General features: G+C 42.8%; 1 protein-coding gene across 1 annotated transcript in view; it reads left to right on the forward strand.

Moving 5' to 3' along the window:
- Positions 1-7,779: 7,779 nt before the first annotated feature.
- LOC136021393 (protoheme IX farnesyltransferase, mitochondrial) overlaps positions 7,780-17,714 on the forward strand; it is a 102,018-nt gene continuing 92,083 nt past the window's right edge. Inside the window, exons 1-3 of the mRNA XM_065693558.1 lie at positions 7,780-7,901; positions 8,426-8,550; positions 9,748-10,072. Of these exons, the coding sequence (XP_065549630.1) occupies positions 7,859-7,901; positions 8,426-8,550; positions 9,748-10,072 (493 nt within the window). The 5' untranslated portion in view covers positions 7,780-7,858. The remainder of the gene's footprint in view (positions 7,902-8,425; positions 8,551-9,747; positions 10,073-17,714) is intronic.

The following is a 17,714-nucleotide window of genomic DNA, read 5'->3' on the forward strand; positions in this document are numbered from 1 at the left end:
TACCTCTCTATGTGACAGGATTGATGACACTGATCTTGGGAGGGCTTTGAGAGGCATGTGCTGTTTCAGAGGTTGTTTTTCTCATTCCACAATCACCAGTTTGTCCCCACCATCCAGGTATTGCATCATGTGGTGGACATACCCAAATTCAGTATGTGTCATTCCACCTTTAATGAACACTAAACCTGTTTGCATCCAGCCTCCATTTTTTCTCCAAGTACTTTGCAAGCCTATCCAACAAACCTCTCAATCTTTATTTTCCCCTCTTTTCTTTCTTCTTTTTTTCTTCATACATTTAGGAAATACAGAGGATATTTTTAAGAATCTTCAGTAGCCTCCTATAATGCTGTACAGTTCTCAACCTAAATAGCATGGCTTATATTTCTTGTAGCTTAGCACGGTGGCTGGAAAACTATACTATGAAAACTTTGTGATCAATTAAGCTGATGATATCAGCTCCATCAGCTCCTAAATTGTGGACAGTGATTCTCAAGGAGCAATGATTGAAGGCTCTTACTTGGTTTCAGTAGCACACAAAACTATTGTCTTCTTGTTCAGATGGGTATTTGGCGAGACTCCTCTCATAGAATAAGGGCTGGACGTTCCATATTGTTGTCACAGCACAAAACATATCTCAGAAGAATCTTTACATTACGGACTGATAGAACAGGCAGGGAAGAAATGACAGCTTCTATCGGTGAATCAAAGCATTCAGCTGCATTCGTGGTCTTACGTTTCTTTCCACTAGGTCGGGCCAAGCCAAGCCAATGCTAATCAGCTGAGAGAACTGCAAATGTTTGGAAATACTGTGGATTAGGGAAAGGCTGTGATTTGGGCAGACATGAATTATTGTGTGTAGATAGAAATAAATATTGTTCCCAGCTCAGCCTCTGGCTCGTGTCCAACATGCCACAAATTCATCAAAAAATGAATGGGTTAGTGTGCTAACAAGTGCCTGACAGACTATGCAAACTGCCCCGGGGGTGCACACACTTTACTTGACCAACTACCCTTGTGTGCCAGAATTAACCCTTAGAATATGGCAGTGCTGAGCAGAACCAGCCCATAGAAACTAAGGCTGAATTTGCTGTGTGCTCAGGCTTGTCGCTTTGGCAGCATAAAGGAGATGGAAGGTGGGTGGGAGTTACATAGAGCTTTTTTCAATATCTATGTGATAGCTGCCAGAGTGAAATAAGGAGCCCTGGGTGGAAGAGAGCTCTCACCCTGATCAGAACAGCCCACCTTGTTATCTGCGGAGCAGCAGGGACAGATCTGTGGTAGCTAAAACTTGACTTTTAAAAACAGTGTTCTGAATTACCAAGGATCTCAAAATGGCTTATCTGTAGGCTGCCTCTTTCATCTCTTTCTATTTTTGATAGCCCATTATGAATCATTTTGATATGTTCATAAATGTTATTCTTTCTGCAAGTTCTTTGCTATGGTTGTCAAGCTGCTGAGGCTAATATGAACATGGTTAGTTGGTCTGGGATGTGAGAGCTGCAAGAAATGACTGCTTGGCTGCATGATTTATAATAACTCTGTCCTAAATTTCTATAAATAAGGAGAATGTGTATTCTGCTCTTCTATAATCAAGACATCCTCAGTCTCCTTTGTTTAAGTTGAGGAGTTTGCATTGACCTGACGTACGTCATGGGCTAAACACTGCTCCAGTTGAAGCCAAATAGCACTGCAATGCTCAATTTGGAGGGACCAGGACCCACTGCAGCAGGCAGGAACCCAAACAGGCAGCCTTTGAATAACACAACTTGTTTGGCACATAAGCCCCTTCCCCTGTTGAGGGGTTTCTGCGCAGTCTGCCAACATCTCCATGAGACATTCTTCCATGGAGGCTCAAAGGCAGTGGTGAAGATGTCCAGCATCACTCTGCTCCCCAGAGCAGGGCTGCTCAGCCTGCACCCTTGCAGCCTTCCCCCACGCATCATTCTGACCACAGGCCCTTCTCTTTGTGAGGACCTGGTGGGAACAGTCTGCAGGCAGATGAATTGTCCTGACCATGACGGCCTTCTCCTGGTACCAGCTTGCTTAGGGCCTTGGATCTGCAGCCTGCAGGCCACAGACATCTTGTGGAGCTTGCAATCTATGGGAGACCTATGGTATTTCTCTGAAAAAGAGACTTGCTGTGTCTTGGATGTATTTTGTGATGTGAAGAGTGACTGGAACCACAAGCAAGGCATTCCTTTTTTTGGCCATCTAGCATCCCATGCTGGAAGATGCTAGGGATTACTGCTAAGAGGTTGTGGGGTGTCTCATGCACCTCCTGTTGCATGTCCTGGTGTGTTTCTCTTACATGACAATTTTTCCTCAGAAACAAAACTGATTCATGTACAAATGAGAAAAATACAAACCATAGAATATTCCTCCCTTCATAGTGAGGGGGAACGCTGGAGTTTCTCACTCTTCTCCCACGAGGGACTTGTCTAGCTTAACACCCAGGAGAAGGAGGGAAAGCAGACAGCTCTCCCATCTCCCAGCCAGGGAGGGCTGTGCTCACTGGTGAGGTAGGTGTGAAGCAATTATTGAGAGGAAGTGCTGCTTCCCAGGGGATGCAGAGCTCAGCCAGGCAGCAGCTAGCCAGCAAGGATGGGAAAGCATAAGGGGAATAAGATAATGACTGGTTACAACCTCAATTATGTTTCACACCTAAAAGGCAAAGCCTCCTGCCATGCCGTTGCTCCCGTACCATGCTTGGGCACAGGCTCAGCGCTGACTCAGAAGGAAAAGTGCCAGTGTCTAAGTCACTGAGACCACTTCTTGCAGTGCTTTGGGCTCTCCTTAGCTACCAATCCAAGTAACAAGACCAAATTTTGCTTAACTGGTGTGCTGTGAGAAGACAGAAGCTCTAGGAGGTAGGACTAGCTGAGTGCTGCAGGGCAGGGCAGTAAGTGCATGGGTGCTGTGTTGGAGATACAGCCCTAGTACGCCTTGCCCACAGCACACCCTGTTTCACCAATGCCACCTCTCCTGTGAGCTGTTCAGTCTCATGCCACTGAGAAGCTGCCATGGGCTGCGTTATTTATACTAGGATCTGCTATCATTGCACTCATGCTTTTCTAGGGTAAGGAGGGTCTTGGCGCCTGGGGTCCTCTGCTGTGGCTGGAGGGGAGTCTGCTCCTCCTGAGCGCTAGGAAAACTGAGTTAACAGGGGGTTAGCAAAACACAGCTTTGCATCTGGTGCTGAGCACTGGTGGGCTTTGTGCAACTAATGGGCATATCTGCGGAGAAGACACACTCTGCAGACTGCTGCCTGCCTTCTCTGGCTATCAGGCTGAAAAGCACTTCCACAAAACAGTTAATGTGTGCGGACCGAGCACTTCCTGAGCAGTTGCTGAGTATAGGAGATCAGTTATGCAAGCTGTTTCTTCAGTTTTAATCTGATTTCCTCCCTCTGCTCTTAATAAATCTTATTTTTATTAGATCTTTTGAGTCCTAGGCAGCTTGAGAATTTCACATAGATTTTCCAGGAAAAGAAAGACCTCTGAAAGGAGGTATGAAAGCAAAAATAGAAAGGGGCTCTGGAGATATTCAGGCAGCAATTCTCAGCTGAAAGAGCACAGGACACAGGTCCTTTTCTTCAGAATGTCGTTTTCAGGGCAAAGGGCTGCTGGAAATAGCTATTGTTGACTCTGGCTGAGAACTTGAGAGGATAAGAGGTATCACTGCTTGTCAGAAACAGCAACGTCAGGGTGAGTTACAAAGGAATTGCTGATGCAATGGGGGCTTGCAGTGGGTACATAGCTCCTTTGTGAATCCATGTGGCTTAAGGTAGGTCTTGCCATTTCTTAGGGGTGATTCCTCTCATGCTGCCTTTCATAGGGTTCATCTGCAGTCATCTTGCTATTTACTCCCCTTCACCTCCATGTTTGGACCAGATTTGACGGCAACTTCAAATCTGATCGCATCTGAATTTACACCAGGCACTTAGCAAAGCTCTACCTAAGGAAAGGCTGGAAGTTTTTCTCTTGAAGCTATTACAGCTCACAGTCCATTGCAGGTGGTGAGCATTCAACACAGGGCTTGCCAAGAAATGGCATACCACAGGGTCAGCACAAGGCCGCCTTTGACAGCTGGGAAGAGGCAGCAGTTTTTAGCTTCTGCTGATTTCCTATGGTATATCTGAACTCTACTTTGGGAACAAAATCAGTCTGGCACACCACTTCAGAAAGGCTACTGAGCCCTGATCTACCAGGACTACTATTTCACTTGTACTTAGAAGCTTTAACTACTCCGAAACACTGGAATCAGGATGGTGGGAAGGGTTTTGGGGATTTGATGTGTTGGTTTTTTTTACCTGCTACTTTCCACTTGGAGTTATTTGCTGAGGACAAGTTTAATAGCATGGAACTGGAATGTTTCAGGCTCTCAGCTGGTAGATTTTGCTCCTGGTTGTGGGGTTTCTTCATCTAAAGACGAAATATATCTATGTGTCAATCTTGCATTGAAATAAAGCTTGTGCATCACAAACGCTGATTTGTGGGAAATCACAGAACCCCCCCAAACCCATGCCATTACAAGTGACTCCTGGGACTACTTAACTGGTCATCAGGATCACCTTGAGTTTTCCAGGTGGGACAAGCCCTGACTCAAGGAGATCTCAGCAAGGATGTAACTGTAGTGCTGAGGAGAGATCTTTTGCTCAGTGTAGGTGCCTAAGGCAGTCAATCAGCTTTCTATCAATACAGTCTGGCCTGGCCTTTAATACTTTCTTAGTTCTTTTTATCTGTTATTTCTGTGTTTCTGATGTGTCCCCGTGCCCTTCACTTTGGACACCATTTCTTCTGTTACAGACTGGGCCCTCAAAAAGCAAATCCTGACTGAGATAGAACTGCACTAAGCTCCAGCTTCCCCCATGGTGTATTACTAAACTATACAACAGTCACAGTTGTGAAATGATCTGCAAAGGTTACCACAATAACAGCAGGATGCCATCTTATTTATTTTGCACTTGGCTTTTAGAGTTCCCTATCTGAAAGTACATCAAGTCTCTGCGGAGTTCTAACATCAATGCCTATAAAGCAAGGAAAATATAATATTTTTACAGTCGGTCTTTAAATCATTTTCTGACAACAAATCAATCTTGGTGGTGTTACAAGTAAGAGAAGGCGAGATTTTGAGATTAAAGTATAATAATAGTTTGCTGTCTCTACAAATTTGCCCTTTCACGTATCAAACTCTTGCATTTTGCTGCTGAGCTCTAATTAAGCCCCACCAGTCAGATTTATGATAGTGCTAATAGGAAAAAGGATCGTATAATGCTGTTAATATGTGCTCTATAATTAACATTAATGGGAGTCGCGTGGTTAAACGCCCCTTGCATCACCCTGCAAACAGACCTGTAGGTGCAGTGTTTACTTTATAACTGCAGGGAAGTATCCATAGATCCCGAGCAATTGCCCATCTTAGCAATTAGCACAACAGTCAGATACTTCAGGAGTTGCTCTGCCCCACAATGGTGCCCTGTGACATCTCCAGTGTAAACTAGGTTGTGAGATGAGGGTGCTCCCGCAACCCCGCATGCTGCCCTGTGACACTGGTACCTGGGCTTGTATGAACTAGACTGTAGGAGCTGCATGGGGAAGGTGCTTAGAGCTCCCTGGAAGGGCCATACTCCTGTAATCCCTTTCCCAGGTACTTTCTGGAGCCTTCCATGGAGCCAGCTTCTGCAGAAGCAACACCATGGAAACCTGAACCTTTGCTTATGAGATCTATAGCCTGTGGAGCCATTTTAGGCTGAAATACAGCTCTTTTGAATACTTGTGTCCACTAAAAATCCTAAGGTGGTTTTTTTTTTCTCTCTAGGAGTAGCTTTAGCAGTTAAACCCAAGCGGGTATGTGACATCCTCTGTGCCCTAAATCATCATTATTGTTCCACAAAGAAGTATTGCTCTGTCTTGAGGCCCATGGATAACATTCTCCTTAATTAGAAAAGTCGTGTTTTACCCCCTCTCACCAGGGGTGCAATTTATTGCCCAAGTGAAAGGCAATGAAAATCATTAAACCTTAAATCTCAGCCCTGACATGGAACACTCGGCTACCTCAACCTTTTCCTTTCTGACCCAAACTGCCCTAAACCCAACCGACCCTTCCAGCCCTCTGTGTAACCATTGTGCGTGTTTGCTACGTGATGTTTGCTCTATTTTTGCAGGTGTAAATTGAAGCTGAGGCCAAATCTGTGGAAGTTACAAAAAACTAGAGACGCAAACAGGAACTGTGAAGTGATATATGCTCAGCGGTGAGAACCCGGAGTAAAACAGGATATTAACTGTAAGGAATTTGAAGCCCTAATTTCTCCCCAGCTCCCCAAATAGAAAGAGAGTGGAAATAAATGCTCCGAAGTAGGATATTCTTGGTGAATTAGAGTGAGTGTTTTCATTTTATCTTCCTAATAATGATTTAAGATGACTTTTGCATGAATTTAAGCACCATAAAGAAATGAAAGCCTGGGAGGAAGATGGTTCTGAGGAAGATTTCCATGTTAAAATATTGAGAATGATTTTCGAAAGCATTTAAGTGACTGATAGCCCACATCTCCTGAACTTAAACTCTTAAGAGAAAACATTTTAAAGATGCCTGGGGGTGCAATTATGCTTTACAGCTTGAGCAGTCCTAACCATTCCCTTCCCTTTTTGTTCATACTCCAGCCTAAGGCCCCTTCCTCTGTGCCTCGCACCAGCTTTCAACCCATCAGACCCTGTGCAGGGTGAGTTTAAACAGTTAAAACAGTGAAATAACAGGGTTTTTTCCCTTCAGGTCAGCAAAGTGAGTCTGCTTAGCAGCGGATCTGGTACTTGTATGAGGGGAGGATGAGATGACAGCTGGGTCAGCTCTTCCATACGAGCTCCCACAATGTGTAACTTCACCCAGTGGGTATTGAAATGACTTTAGGAACGAAACACAGATTTATACATATGGGGTTTTTAACCAAGCCTTTGGCTCTTTAAAGTTCAGCTCCTTTCGGAAATGAGACTCCCTGTCCTCACGGATTCATTTATCTTTTATCAGACCTCTCCTGGTAGTTCCATGCCATCTCCCCATGAACTCCACAGCACCCTCCTGCTCTCTGTCACGGATGCCACCGTAACCAGGGATGGTGATGAGGCAATCACAGCCAATGCTAGAAACAGACAGGTCTCTGGGCTGCTGCTTCATGGTTAATGTCCCTGAAGTGCCCAGTTCAGCCCCAGCTCCCACCTCAAGCCTTCATCTCTTATTATAACCCAAGAGGAAACAGCCTCACGCCGCCCCAGGGCAGGTTTAGATGGAGATGAGAACAGCTCCTTCCCCAAAGGGTGCTCAGGCATTGGAACAGGGCAGTGCTGCAGCCACCGTCCATGGAAGTGCTCACTCACCGCGCAGCCGAGGCCCTCAGTGCCATGGCTCAGTGGTGGCCTCGGCAGCGCTGGGAACGGTTGGACCGGATGAGCTTCAAGCTCTTTTCCAACCCGGTTAACTCAATGACTCCATAACCCGACACCCACCGAGCGCTTCCCCCCGGGGGGCAGCCGGACCAACGCTCCACCACACCGCGCACCGGGCCGCCTCTACATGCGCAGCCCAGCGCCGGGAAGCGCTTCCTCGCTCTGCAGAGCCAAGGGAGCTCGGCTGGGAGCCCCCCTCCCCACAGCCCCTCAGTGCCCGATCCCGGCGGGCGCGGAACGGAACGGAACAGGACGGGACGGGACGGGACGGGACGGCCCCGTCCCGGCGGCTGCCGCCTTCCCCGGAGCCCCTCCGCCCGCCCCCGGAAGCGCCGACCCGGAAGGCGTTCAGCGGTCACGCCGGGCAAGATGGCGGCGCCCAGGCGGTGAGAGGAGAGGGCGGCGGGAGCGGCGCCGCGGCCATGAGCGCTGCCCGCCGCTGCAGCCCGCCCCGGGCGCTGGCAGGTACCGCGGGGCCCCGAGGCTTGTGCGGTGGGCAGGGCCGGGGCGGTAGCGGCTGGGGCCAGGCCGACCCTGCGGCTGCGAGTGGGCTTTGGGGCTGCTCTGTGTGGAGGTGCGCAGGGCCTGTGTGTCGCTGTGTGCATCCCCTCAGGGAGCGGTGCCGGTGCGGTGTCACACAGGGGTGTCCTCTTTGAGGTCTGACTCTGGTGCTGCGCTGTGCCACCTACTTCCTTGTGCTTATTTGCCTGGGTGGTTTTGTCAGTAGCATGTGGAGACAGTAATGGAGCAGTAAACTGAAACTGCATCTCTAGGGAGCAGAGAGGAAAGAAAACTCCATTAGGTCAAGCTGCACATTTAGTTCTTCACCTGAAGAACCTTTCAGTTCTTCACCCGTGCAGCTCTGCTTCCCATTTGTTGGGGTGTTTTGTGTCACAACTGACGATAGATGCTGTAGTCTCAATTAAAAGCGAACTTGGTGACGGAGAAGGAAGCGGATTCTGATGTGCTTTTTCTTTTTCTTTAAGTAGGACTATTTGTCTGGCGTCTGAAGAACACTGGAATACGGCAGATACCATGCCAGTTTGTACAGCTATGCCATGTAGCCAATGACAGATTGATTACATTTCAGTACTTTAACTTTCTCAAACGAATGGTAAGTCTGTTTATCCCCTGTTGCTCATACTTTGGTTTGTCCTATGTGATGAGTCAGAATGGAGATTAGTTGAGTTTTCTTATCAGCCAATCTCAGGCAATTCTAAATGTCTCCTTTTCTACGCTGCGTCAGGGTTTAGCACTTGGCGTCTTGGAGGAAACCTGCTGTAGCAAGGATAGTGCCTTATAGCATCCTTGTCCTGTTGAGAAAAATGAAATGATTTCTGAGGTTATTTATAAAATTGCTATTAAGAAAGTACAGTCCTGGCTAGCAGTGGCACAAGTGGTAGATGGAACTCACTTGTGGAGGTAGTGTGTTCTGAGTGAAGAGTTAATCAGTTAATTTGAATCAGGGCTCCTGAGTAACTTAACGGGTTACATTCTATAGTGTGCTGTTAATTTGAGGTATTAAAAGGGCTCTCGTTATCATTCAAACCCTTGAAATTCTGTCTTCGTCTTTGAACAATTGTATCGCATGTAAGACAATGGTAATAAAAGATGTATCTTGCTCTCCCAGAGTTGCGTCCTGTTCATTATATCTAAAAAGAGTTAAATGCTCTTTTCCCTACTCTGTGTTTTATTCTGTAAGAGCCTCTAAATGAGGCTTCAAACTTCCTATTCAATACATGTTCACTTGAACTTCTATCGGAAATGATTGTCTAGTTAATTAGCGTGAAGTTTGGCATAAATAGTAATAGCCTAATGTGGGAGGTGATTTTATATCATAGGAGGTAGATTGCATTTTCTGGCATTTTTCTGATTTTTACCTATCTCAAAGACGCAAAAAGTGGAGTGCTTTTATTTGAAGACTGCTGTTGTTACGGGCATGCATGTACATCTCTGGTGAATTGATCAGTTGTAAATCAATTGATGTTGTCTGGAGGTTTTGAATGAACAAAGTAGTTTACTGTTAAAGCTACGGAGAAGGAAGTAACTTTATACAGAAGGAATTCTTCCACCTTAGGTAAACATTATGAGTGCAGTTGTGAGTTGAAAAGCTGCTTTTGTAATACCTTGTCCAACCTCAGAAACTCTTTTGCATGTGAAATAAGTGTTTGAAATTCAGGATAACTCAGTCATGTCATCGTAGGAAGTAATTCTCCAAACAATAAGAATAATATAGTAATGATATTGATGATATTAATAGCCTCAAATGGCCATAAATATCTTCTTAACTATTCATTCTCTTTCTATTCAGTATGTAACACAATGCAACAAAGACCTCAGCCAGCAAGCCAAGCCTAAGTCTGATTCAGTTGCATCTCCTTTTCGTGAGCTTCAGCAACTGGATCAAGAAAAAAAGGTTATACACAAGATTAGACCAATTTCACCTGTGCATCAACCTTTGTCTGAGGCATCACTTAGCAAGGAGTTGAGAGAAATGAAGTCAACTGCAGAAACTGAAGGCTCAGTTGCAGCAGTAAGAGCAGAAGCCAAAGGAGACAGACAGTGGAAAGAGATGAAGTTACGGCTGGATGATTTGCCAGGAATTTTGGCACGCTTGTCCAAGATTAAGCTTACAGGTACTCCTGGTCATTTTTTTTCGCTTCTGTGCATCCTGTTTAATATATCAGAGTTCTTTAGTATGTTACTGGTACTGTGTAGGTTTCTGTGTGAGAATTCCCACTTTACTGCACAAAGTCCCTGGGTCAATTGCAGGGAAAATTGTTGCATGGGGGAAAATTGGTTTATGGGAGCATTTTATAGTTTTCCCATTACTTTTACTTAAAAACAGTAAGGAGGGGCTTGCATCATACCACCAGCTAGCTTTTGGGAATCAGAAACAAGTGTTACTAAACTGGGTTACAAGTGAATTTACAAGCTTTGCATTAAGTATTTAAAGGCATCTTGCTTAAGGTTACCGATTTTCTGTCTTTTTTACTTAACTTTCACTTAAGTACTACTTATTGTGAAATCTGTATTAAAAGTCCCAAGAAAAGATAATCCAATTAATTTCCTATGTTATAAAGGAAAATGTTTCTGTGTGACCAATTAAAAAAGAAGGTATAATTACCTCCTCTAGTCAAGGATGGGGTGTATCCTCAAACCAGCAGTTTGTTAAGCCTTGTAGCCTCACTACCTTTTCCCTTGTTCTAATAGTAGTACTTAACAACTGTAAATTACTTCTTTCTGATAGGTAGTGCTATATATACTTTTATGTCTAGGGAAACTAATGATCCGACCAAAGCCTTACATCTTGTCTGTATCAGGGCCAAGAACATTAATACAATTTCCTAAGTCCCTGCTGTGGTGCTTTCTCTGGTGGATGAAATAAATCCTTGATAATAAAACTGTTGTTCTTTGCCATAGCAATTTGTTATAATAAATGTCCTGAATTCAGTTTATTTCTTGAAACTTTGTCTTGCAATATATAAATTTTCATTGTTTCTCATGGCAAAATTGTACTGACCACATGCAGCATGCAGTGGTCATTTAATTTTTTATTTAACAATAGTTCCCAGTGCTTATGAGACATTTCATGTTTTGACCTTGACAGAACTGATCTTGTCCAAGTGTTCTTCCTCATTGGTTTTAAAAACCTCAAAGCATTTATTTGGTGCTGATAAAGAGCTGCGTTAGTAGGCTTCAGGGATGGAAAGCATGTGTTTTGGTACTTTACCATGTCACTTTTCCATGTTAGCCATGGTAATTTCAAATTTAGGTATATAAAACTCTTCTTGGTACATTGATCTTGTGTCAGGGTCATTGTCATTCAGATTTGCAACAGCTTTGTGGCATGGGTGGTGAGACACTGGAACGGGTTGCCCAAAGAAGTGATAAATGCTTCATTCCTGGTAGTGTTCAAGGCCAGGTTGGACAGAGCCTCCGGTGGCATGGTTTAGTGTGAGGTGTCCCTGCCCATGTCAGGTGGGTTGGAACTGGATGATCTTAAGGTTCTTTCCAAACCTAACTATTCTGTGATTCTCTGTACAACTGCAATATTGCCTTTTTCTTCTTTCTGCATAATGCACATCTTGACTTTTTCTCCCCAGTGCTCTTCAGTTTTAGTAATACTTTGTTTCTGTTGGGCTCACCATGAGTAACTTACAAGCGCTTTACGGAGAATTAGATCTTCTGGCATGTTCAATGAGGTGATTTAATTTAAGTAGCTCTTTTATATGAACTTGAAAGCTGTGCTAGTTATTGAAGTAGAACTAAATTAAAGTATCTCAATAGAGCCAGGAATACGAAGTTAAAATGCCATGATTAAATGACCATAGAAAGGGAGAGAAAATGAACTGTTGTTTTAAACACTTGACATGTACGTTCTTATGTTTACTGATGTTCCATATGGGTAAGTTCTGTGTTAGTACGACATCTGAGTATTACTGATGCTCCTTAAAATGGGAGTTTCAAGAAGTGCAGCACAGTGGAAAAGAGTCTTTTTTCTGGATAAAGTAATTACGTGATACGATTTTTGTGTGGCTTCAGTGTTGCTGTGAAACTTCTCAACAGCTTCTAGCTTCAAGAGCAAAAGGCAATATTGACAGGCAAGTGAGCAGCACTCTGATTTTAAACTCAATTGTTACTTGAAACCTGTAGCAGGAAAAGGGTGCAGGGTTTCATTCCCTTCAGGTTTTGTGTGGATCTGCATTGTGAGATGTGCTGCTGTTGATCCAGGGAATTGCAGTAAACTTTGTACCTGTTGAGAAGGCACAGAGATATAAAAGAAACCTCAACCTCTCTTCTTGTTGTGAACTTTATGGGTAATGATCTGGGGGAAGGGAAGACTTTATTATAAGTAGAAAGTATAAAAGAATAAATTGGATGAAGAGGGGTTTATAAGAGGGGAGTTCTGTTGTTGGTCTTTGTTGGCCATAGATAATGTGGGAGATGAGCAGGAATAATACTGGGTGTAGTGTAGGGAGCAAGGAAACAATTAGTGCTTTTTTTACCCCAACTTGTGTAATTGTTTAGACAAATGATATATTCTGCAAAGAATATGGTTGTGTAGTTCTTTTGATTTTATTATTTTTTTAAAAAAGGGAAATAAATCCTCTGAGGTCAGTTTTTAAGTTACAAATGACACACAACTCAATGCCTTTCACCCATGACGTTCTGATAGATCTCATATCCGGTGTGGTGCTTTGGGTTTTTTTTGGCAGATTCTTTATTTATACTTTTTAGAGCATGAAATAACAAAAAAACAAACTCTGCATTATGCTAAAATGGGACTTCCTTGTGCCCTTTTCTTCTCCCACTGCTGGAGTAAAGAGAATGTTTGTTTGTGTTCTGAACTGTAATTCATCTTTGAAAGGAAATGAGTTTAGCTATTACCATAGTCTCCTGCTTCATATAAACTGCAGCTCTTGTACCTCTGCCATTAGAAGCTCTGCCTTACCAACAGGAAAAGATTTTTGTTTATATTCTTTTGCCATAGAAAACAATTAGGGAACTTCTAATTACTTGTCACATAACCTACCTTTTTGGGTTCACTTTAAATCCTTTCCCTTCTCTGCAGTGTTCTCTGTTGGCTGCTGTCTGCACAGCTGTGTCTTACCATGCAGGCACTTGGAAAGCTAATGCCTCTGTCTGATAAGTTTTCAGAGTTATAAATATTGTTTTCAAGTTGAGAATAAAGTTTATGTATAACTGCGAATACGACAGAGACATGTAAAGGTACAGTGATAGGAGGAAATTGTAATAATTTATAATGCAAACACAAGAAGAATTTCTGGTTGTCTCACCTTCTTAAATACAGCTTCAACTTTACATTTATGTAAGGTTTTCCTCAGTGATCACACCTGAGAACTAAGATGAGATAGATGCAAAACCACACGAAAATTAAACTTCAGTTTTTAATTTGGGGTAAGTGGGATAAAGGCATGATATGTAAAATGCTGAATATTCTCACTGGGTATTTCTCTATGGTTTGTGATAAATGCTCCATACCTGGCAGTGTTCAAGGCCAGGTTGGATAGAGCCTTGGGTGACATGGTCTAGTGTGAGGTGTCCCTGCCAATGACAGAGGGTTGGAACTAGATGATTTTAAGGTCTTTTCCAACCCTAACTATCCTATGATTCTATGTTCTTGATGTTGCTCCTGTAGTAAAGGATGTCTTGTATGCTGGCCTCTTGGTGAGGACAACCAGCTAGATAGAATCATAGAATGGTTTGGGTTGGAAAGGACCTTAAGATCATCCAGTTCCAACCCCCTGCCGTGGGTAGGGATGCCTCACACTAGACCATGTTACCTAAAGCTCTGTCCAGTCTGGCCTTGACCACTGCCAGGGATGGGGCATTTGCCACCTCTCTGGGCACCCTGTGCCAGTGCCTCACCACCTTCACAGGAAAGAACTTCTTCCTTATATCTAACTTCAATAGATGAATAGGTAGCACCTTATGTAGCACCTGTCTGAGAAGTGGATGTATTAAGATTTGGCAGATATAATTTTAACTGCTAATTTCTAATCTGCTGTAGAATTTTTAATGTAACTTTCCAGCCTGCTGAGGAAGGGGCTGTGTTTTAGCGTATATTCTCAGTTCTAAATATATGTCGTGTATGTCAAAGTAGTTCTCATTTTGTGGTAATTACAACAGTAACTATTATCCTAGCATTGAAAGCAAGCTTAATAGTGGTGGCTTTCTGGCAAGTTATTTTCCATGCTACAAGGAAAACCTAATGAAGTAAAAATAAACTATCATTACAGTTTATTTTTGCAAAGCATTTTAAAATTATTCAATGGGAAAAAGATATTGTCTGCCCTGTGTGTAGTATTGCACTTGAATTTTACATGATACGATGCAAAGAGTTGTTTTAAATCATTGTCCCAGGCTGAAGTTTGCTTCAGGAGTTTGGCCATATTTAGTATGCAGGTTAAAGTCTGCAACAAAAGGGGAGAAGGCTCTGGGGAGACCTTAGAGCAGTTTCCAGTGTGTAAAGGGTGCCTACAAGAACTCTGGAGAGGGACTTTTTGCAAGGGCCTGTAAGGCAGGACAAGGGGGAATGGCTTTACCCTCAGAGGGGAGATTTAGATTAGATATTAGGCAGAAGTTCTTCTCTGTGAGGGTGGTGAGGCCCTGGCACAGGTTGCCCAGAGAAGCTGTGGCTGCCCCATCCCTGGCAGTGTTCAAGGCCAGGTTGGACAGGGCTTAGAGCAACCTGGTCTAGTGGAAGGTGTCCCTGCCTGTGGCAGGGATTTGGAACTGGAAGAGCTTTGTGGTCCTCCAACCCAAACCAGTCTGGGATTCTATGATATGCCTTCGCCCAACCAAATCTAAGTTCATAAAGGAAGCATTGGTCAGTTGTATAGCACTAATACGAATCCTGCATTTAGATCTCCAGAAAGGAACGTGTGAAAACTCTGGAAGGAAAATTCCATCAGTTTCTAGCAAGATAGTTTCCTTTAAGTAGCATATAAACATAAAACAGTGAAATTGTGTCTTAAAATAGAAATGCATCTCCTTTTGTCCATCCATATGTACCAATATATCATCAGTATATGAGTGGGAAGGAAACCTAAAACTGAATTGGTTTGCTTTGGCTCTCTACGTTTTTATTTTGGCTTGGCTACTATTTAATAGGAGGTAAACAAAATCTGGCACTGTGATTGGCATGCTATAAATACAAATACAGGGATTTCTAATGGCAGCTTGCATTACAATGAAGCTGAAGAGGAAGGTAAAGAATACACTGTGGACTTTATGAATGTGTTTTTATGCTAGAAACATCATAATTCACTCTTTTTGTCACCAATCCATTAGCATTTTCTTTTTCATTTACATGGAAATGGGAGACGAATGTCCCCTGTTAATTTTTGTTAAAGCTAATGATGTTTAGAAGACTGTAAATTAGGTTTAGGCTGAGCTCATAAGTTTAAATCCTGGCTTCTTTTTGAAGAGCATATATAATGCCAACTCTCATCAACAAATCTTGAAAGGATCAATGCCATCTATTATGCAATAAGGCGAAGTTAATTTGGCCCCTAAAGCGCTAAACTAACAGGGATTAAAAAACAAACAGTCAATGACCTCATTGCCTTGATGTGATCTCAATTAAATATACTTTTCCTCCGTGAGGGAAGTAGTAGAGTATAATATTGCTTCCACAGTAAAAGAAAATAAACTTCCCAATCCAAAGGGAATGTTTTCTTATTTATTCTTCACGTGTTGCATTGAAATTGCTGGATGGTGAGGCAAGTGGGGAATGGCTGGTGTTCACTGCCCAACAACTGGAAATACCTGGGTTAATGGGATAAGTGAGAGGATGTATGACAACCTTTTTTAATGAGATCCTGATAAGTCACACTGAAATGAGTGGCTGAAATTAATCTGGAGAAATCAATGGGGACTTTAATTAGTGCTGTAGCTGTACAGTGTTAGAATTTCTTTGAGGTCAGTGTAATGGTAATGTTACACTGACTGTTTGCCAATCTGCTCCACCTTTCTTCTTCAGTAAATGAGTTGGTGTTTTTCCGTAATAAATTGGTGTAAAGTGCTCTCTAAGATAAGTTTTAATTAAATCCTTGTCTAGAAGTGAACGTGTGATTTATTATGCAGAAGAAATGAATGTAATCACTCTTAGAAATGCAGACGCCTCTGTTTCACTGTCATCTTTGCAGTGTATTTTTTAGCTCTGTTGTAAACCAATTACATATTTTCTTGTGCACTCTACTAGTTTTGAAACTAAGATGCTGTTGTATTTGTATTCTAAACGAGGTCCAGTCTTTCATAAACCTTCAGGTTTATTAGTTTGTGTGGTGGGGTTACAGAATTTGTGGTTATTTCATAGAATTACAACCTAGTTTGAATTGGAAGAGACCTCAGAGTTCATTCAGTTCCAGGCGCCTGCCACGGGCAGGGATACCTTCCACTAGAGCAGGTTGCTTCGAGCCCCGTCCAACCTGGCTTCGAACACTGCCGGGGATGGGGCAGCCACAGCTTCCCTGGGCACCCTGTGCCAGCGCCTCAGCACCCTCACAGGGAAGAGCTTCTGCCTAAGATCTAAGTCATGCTCTGATGGGGAATCAAAGCCCAGGGACTTTCCTTGGTGTCAGGCAGAGACACTTGCAGCCAGTCTGTGTGACAGCCATCTGCACAACATCCTGCGAATCCTTAACGAGGCTTGTAATAACATTATGTATATTATTATAATAATATTCAGCTGCCAATGGATTTAATACTTAGAGAAAAGTTTTGATGAGCAGCAAGTTTTCTTCACTGTCTTCTTAGGATTTAATCTTAAGGTTCTTATGCAGTTCTTAAAAGTAGCACTTGGCATGTGCATCCTTGCTGTGACGTTTAGGTTTTCATCTCAAGTAACTCTGCTTAGTAGATAATCCAAGTATTTTCAGTCAGCCAAGGTTATTTATTTGTCATTTAACTCCAGACAAACAGGAGACTTTGTAGGAATCAGGAAGATCAGAATGTTTTGCTGCTTTGATTTGAGCTAGCTGATGTCTGGAACAGTAATTACATGTAAAATATAGTCTAAATACTTTCTGTTTTGTAACTGTTAATTTCAGATCTTAAGGTTCAAGGTCCTAGCAAGATATTCAGTATGTTTGCTGACTTTATAGTATAAGGAATTTTTCATGTCAATCTACTTCTAGCCAAAAGTGAGGTTCATAAGACCTGTTATTTGGGTAATTATGATTTTAGGATTGATAGATAACTTCCATTTGAAGGATGTGATTTGCAGTACTGTACTAAGGTTATTATTTTAGATTACAAAAAATGGATTTTTATTAATTCACTCAAATTTTAAGGGATTTAAGAGTTGCTGGGTCCATGTGATTGTGTGGTTGTGCCTTCTGCCTGAAGTGGGCTTGTCAAATGGGAACAGTGTGAGGAGATACTTGTACAGTTAAATTACTGGCTTCAGCAGCAATAGCCGACATGCCCCGAGTCTCTTTTTGACTCTCTGCACTACTTAAGTTCCTGCTATAATTTGATATAAATAATAAGCATAATAATGCTTATCTCTCAGTTCAGAGTTTTTCTTACTGTTGTTCTTCCATGTTAGACTTTGCAATGGCACGTGAGTTACTGGTGCAAGTGTGTCTCCTGTATGTGTTGTATAAGGCAATTTGATCCTGTAGCAGATCCATAAAATAGGAAATACAGAGACACAAAGTTTATTCTCACCTCTTCTACTAATGTGCTGATGCCCTTGAGTTTCTCATTTCATCCCTGACAGTTCTTCTCATCTTCGACTTCTTTATG

The sequence above is a fragment of the Lathamus discolor genome, chromosome 13 (assembly GCF_037157495.1).
Source record: "Lathamus discolor isolate bLatDis1 chromosome 13, bLatDis1.hap1, whole genome shotgun sequence".
Classification (NCBI taxonomy): Eukaryota; Metazoa; Chordata; class Aves; order Psittaciformes; family Psittacidae; genus Lathamus; species Lathamus discolor.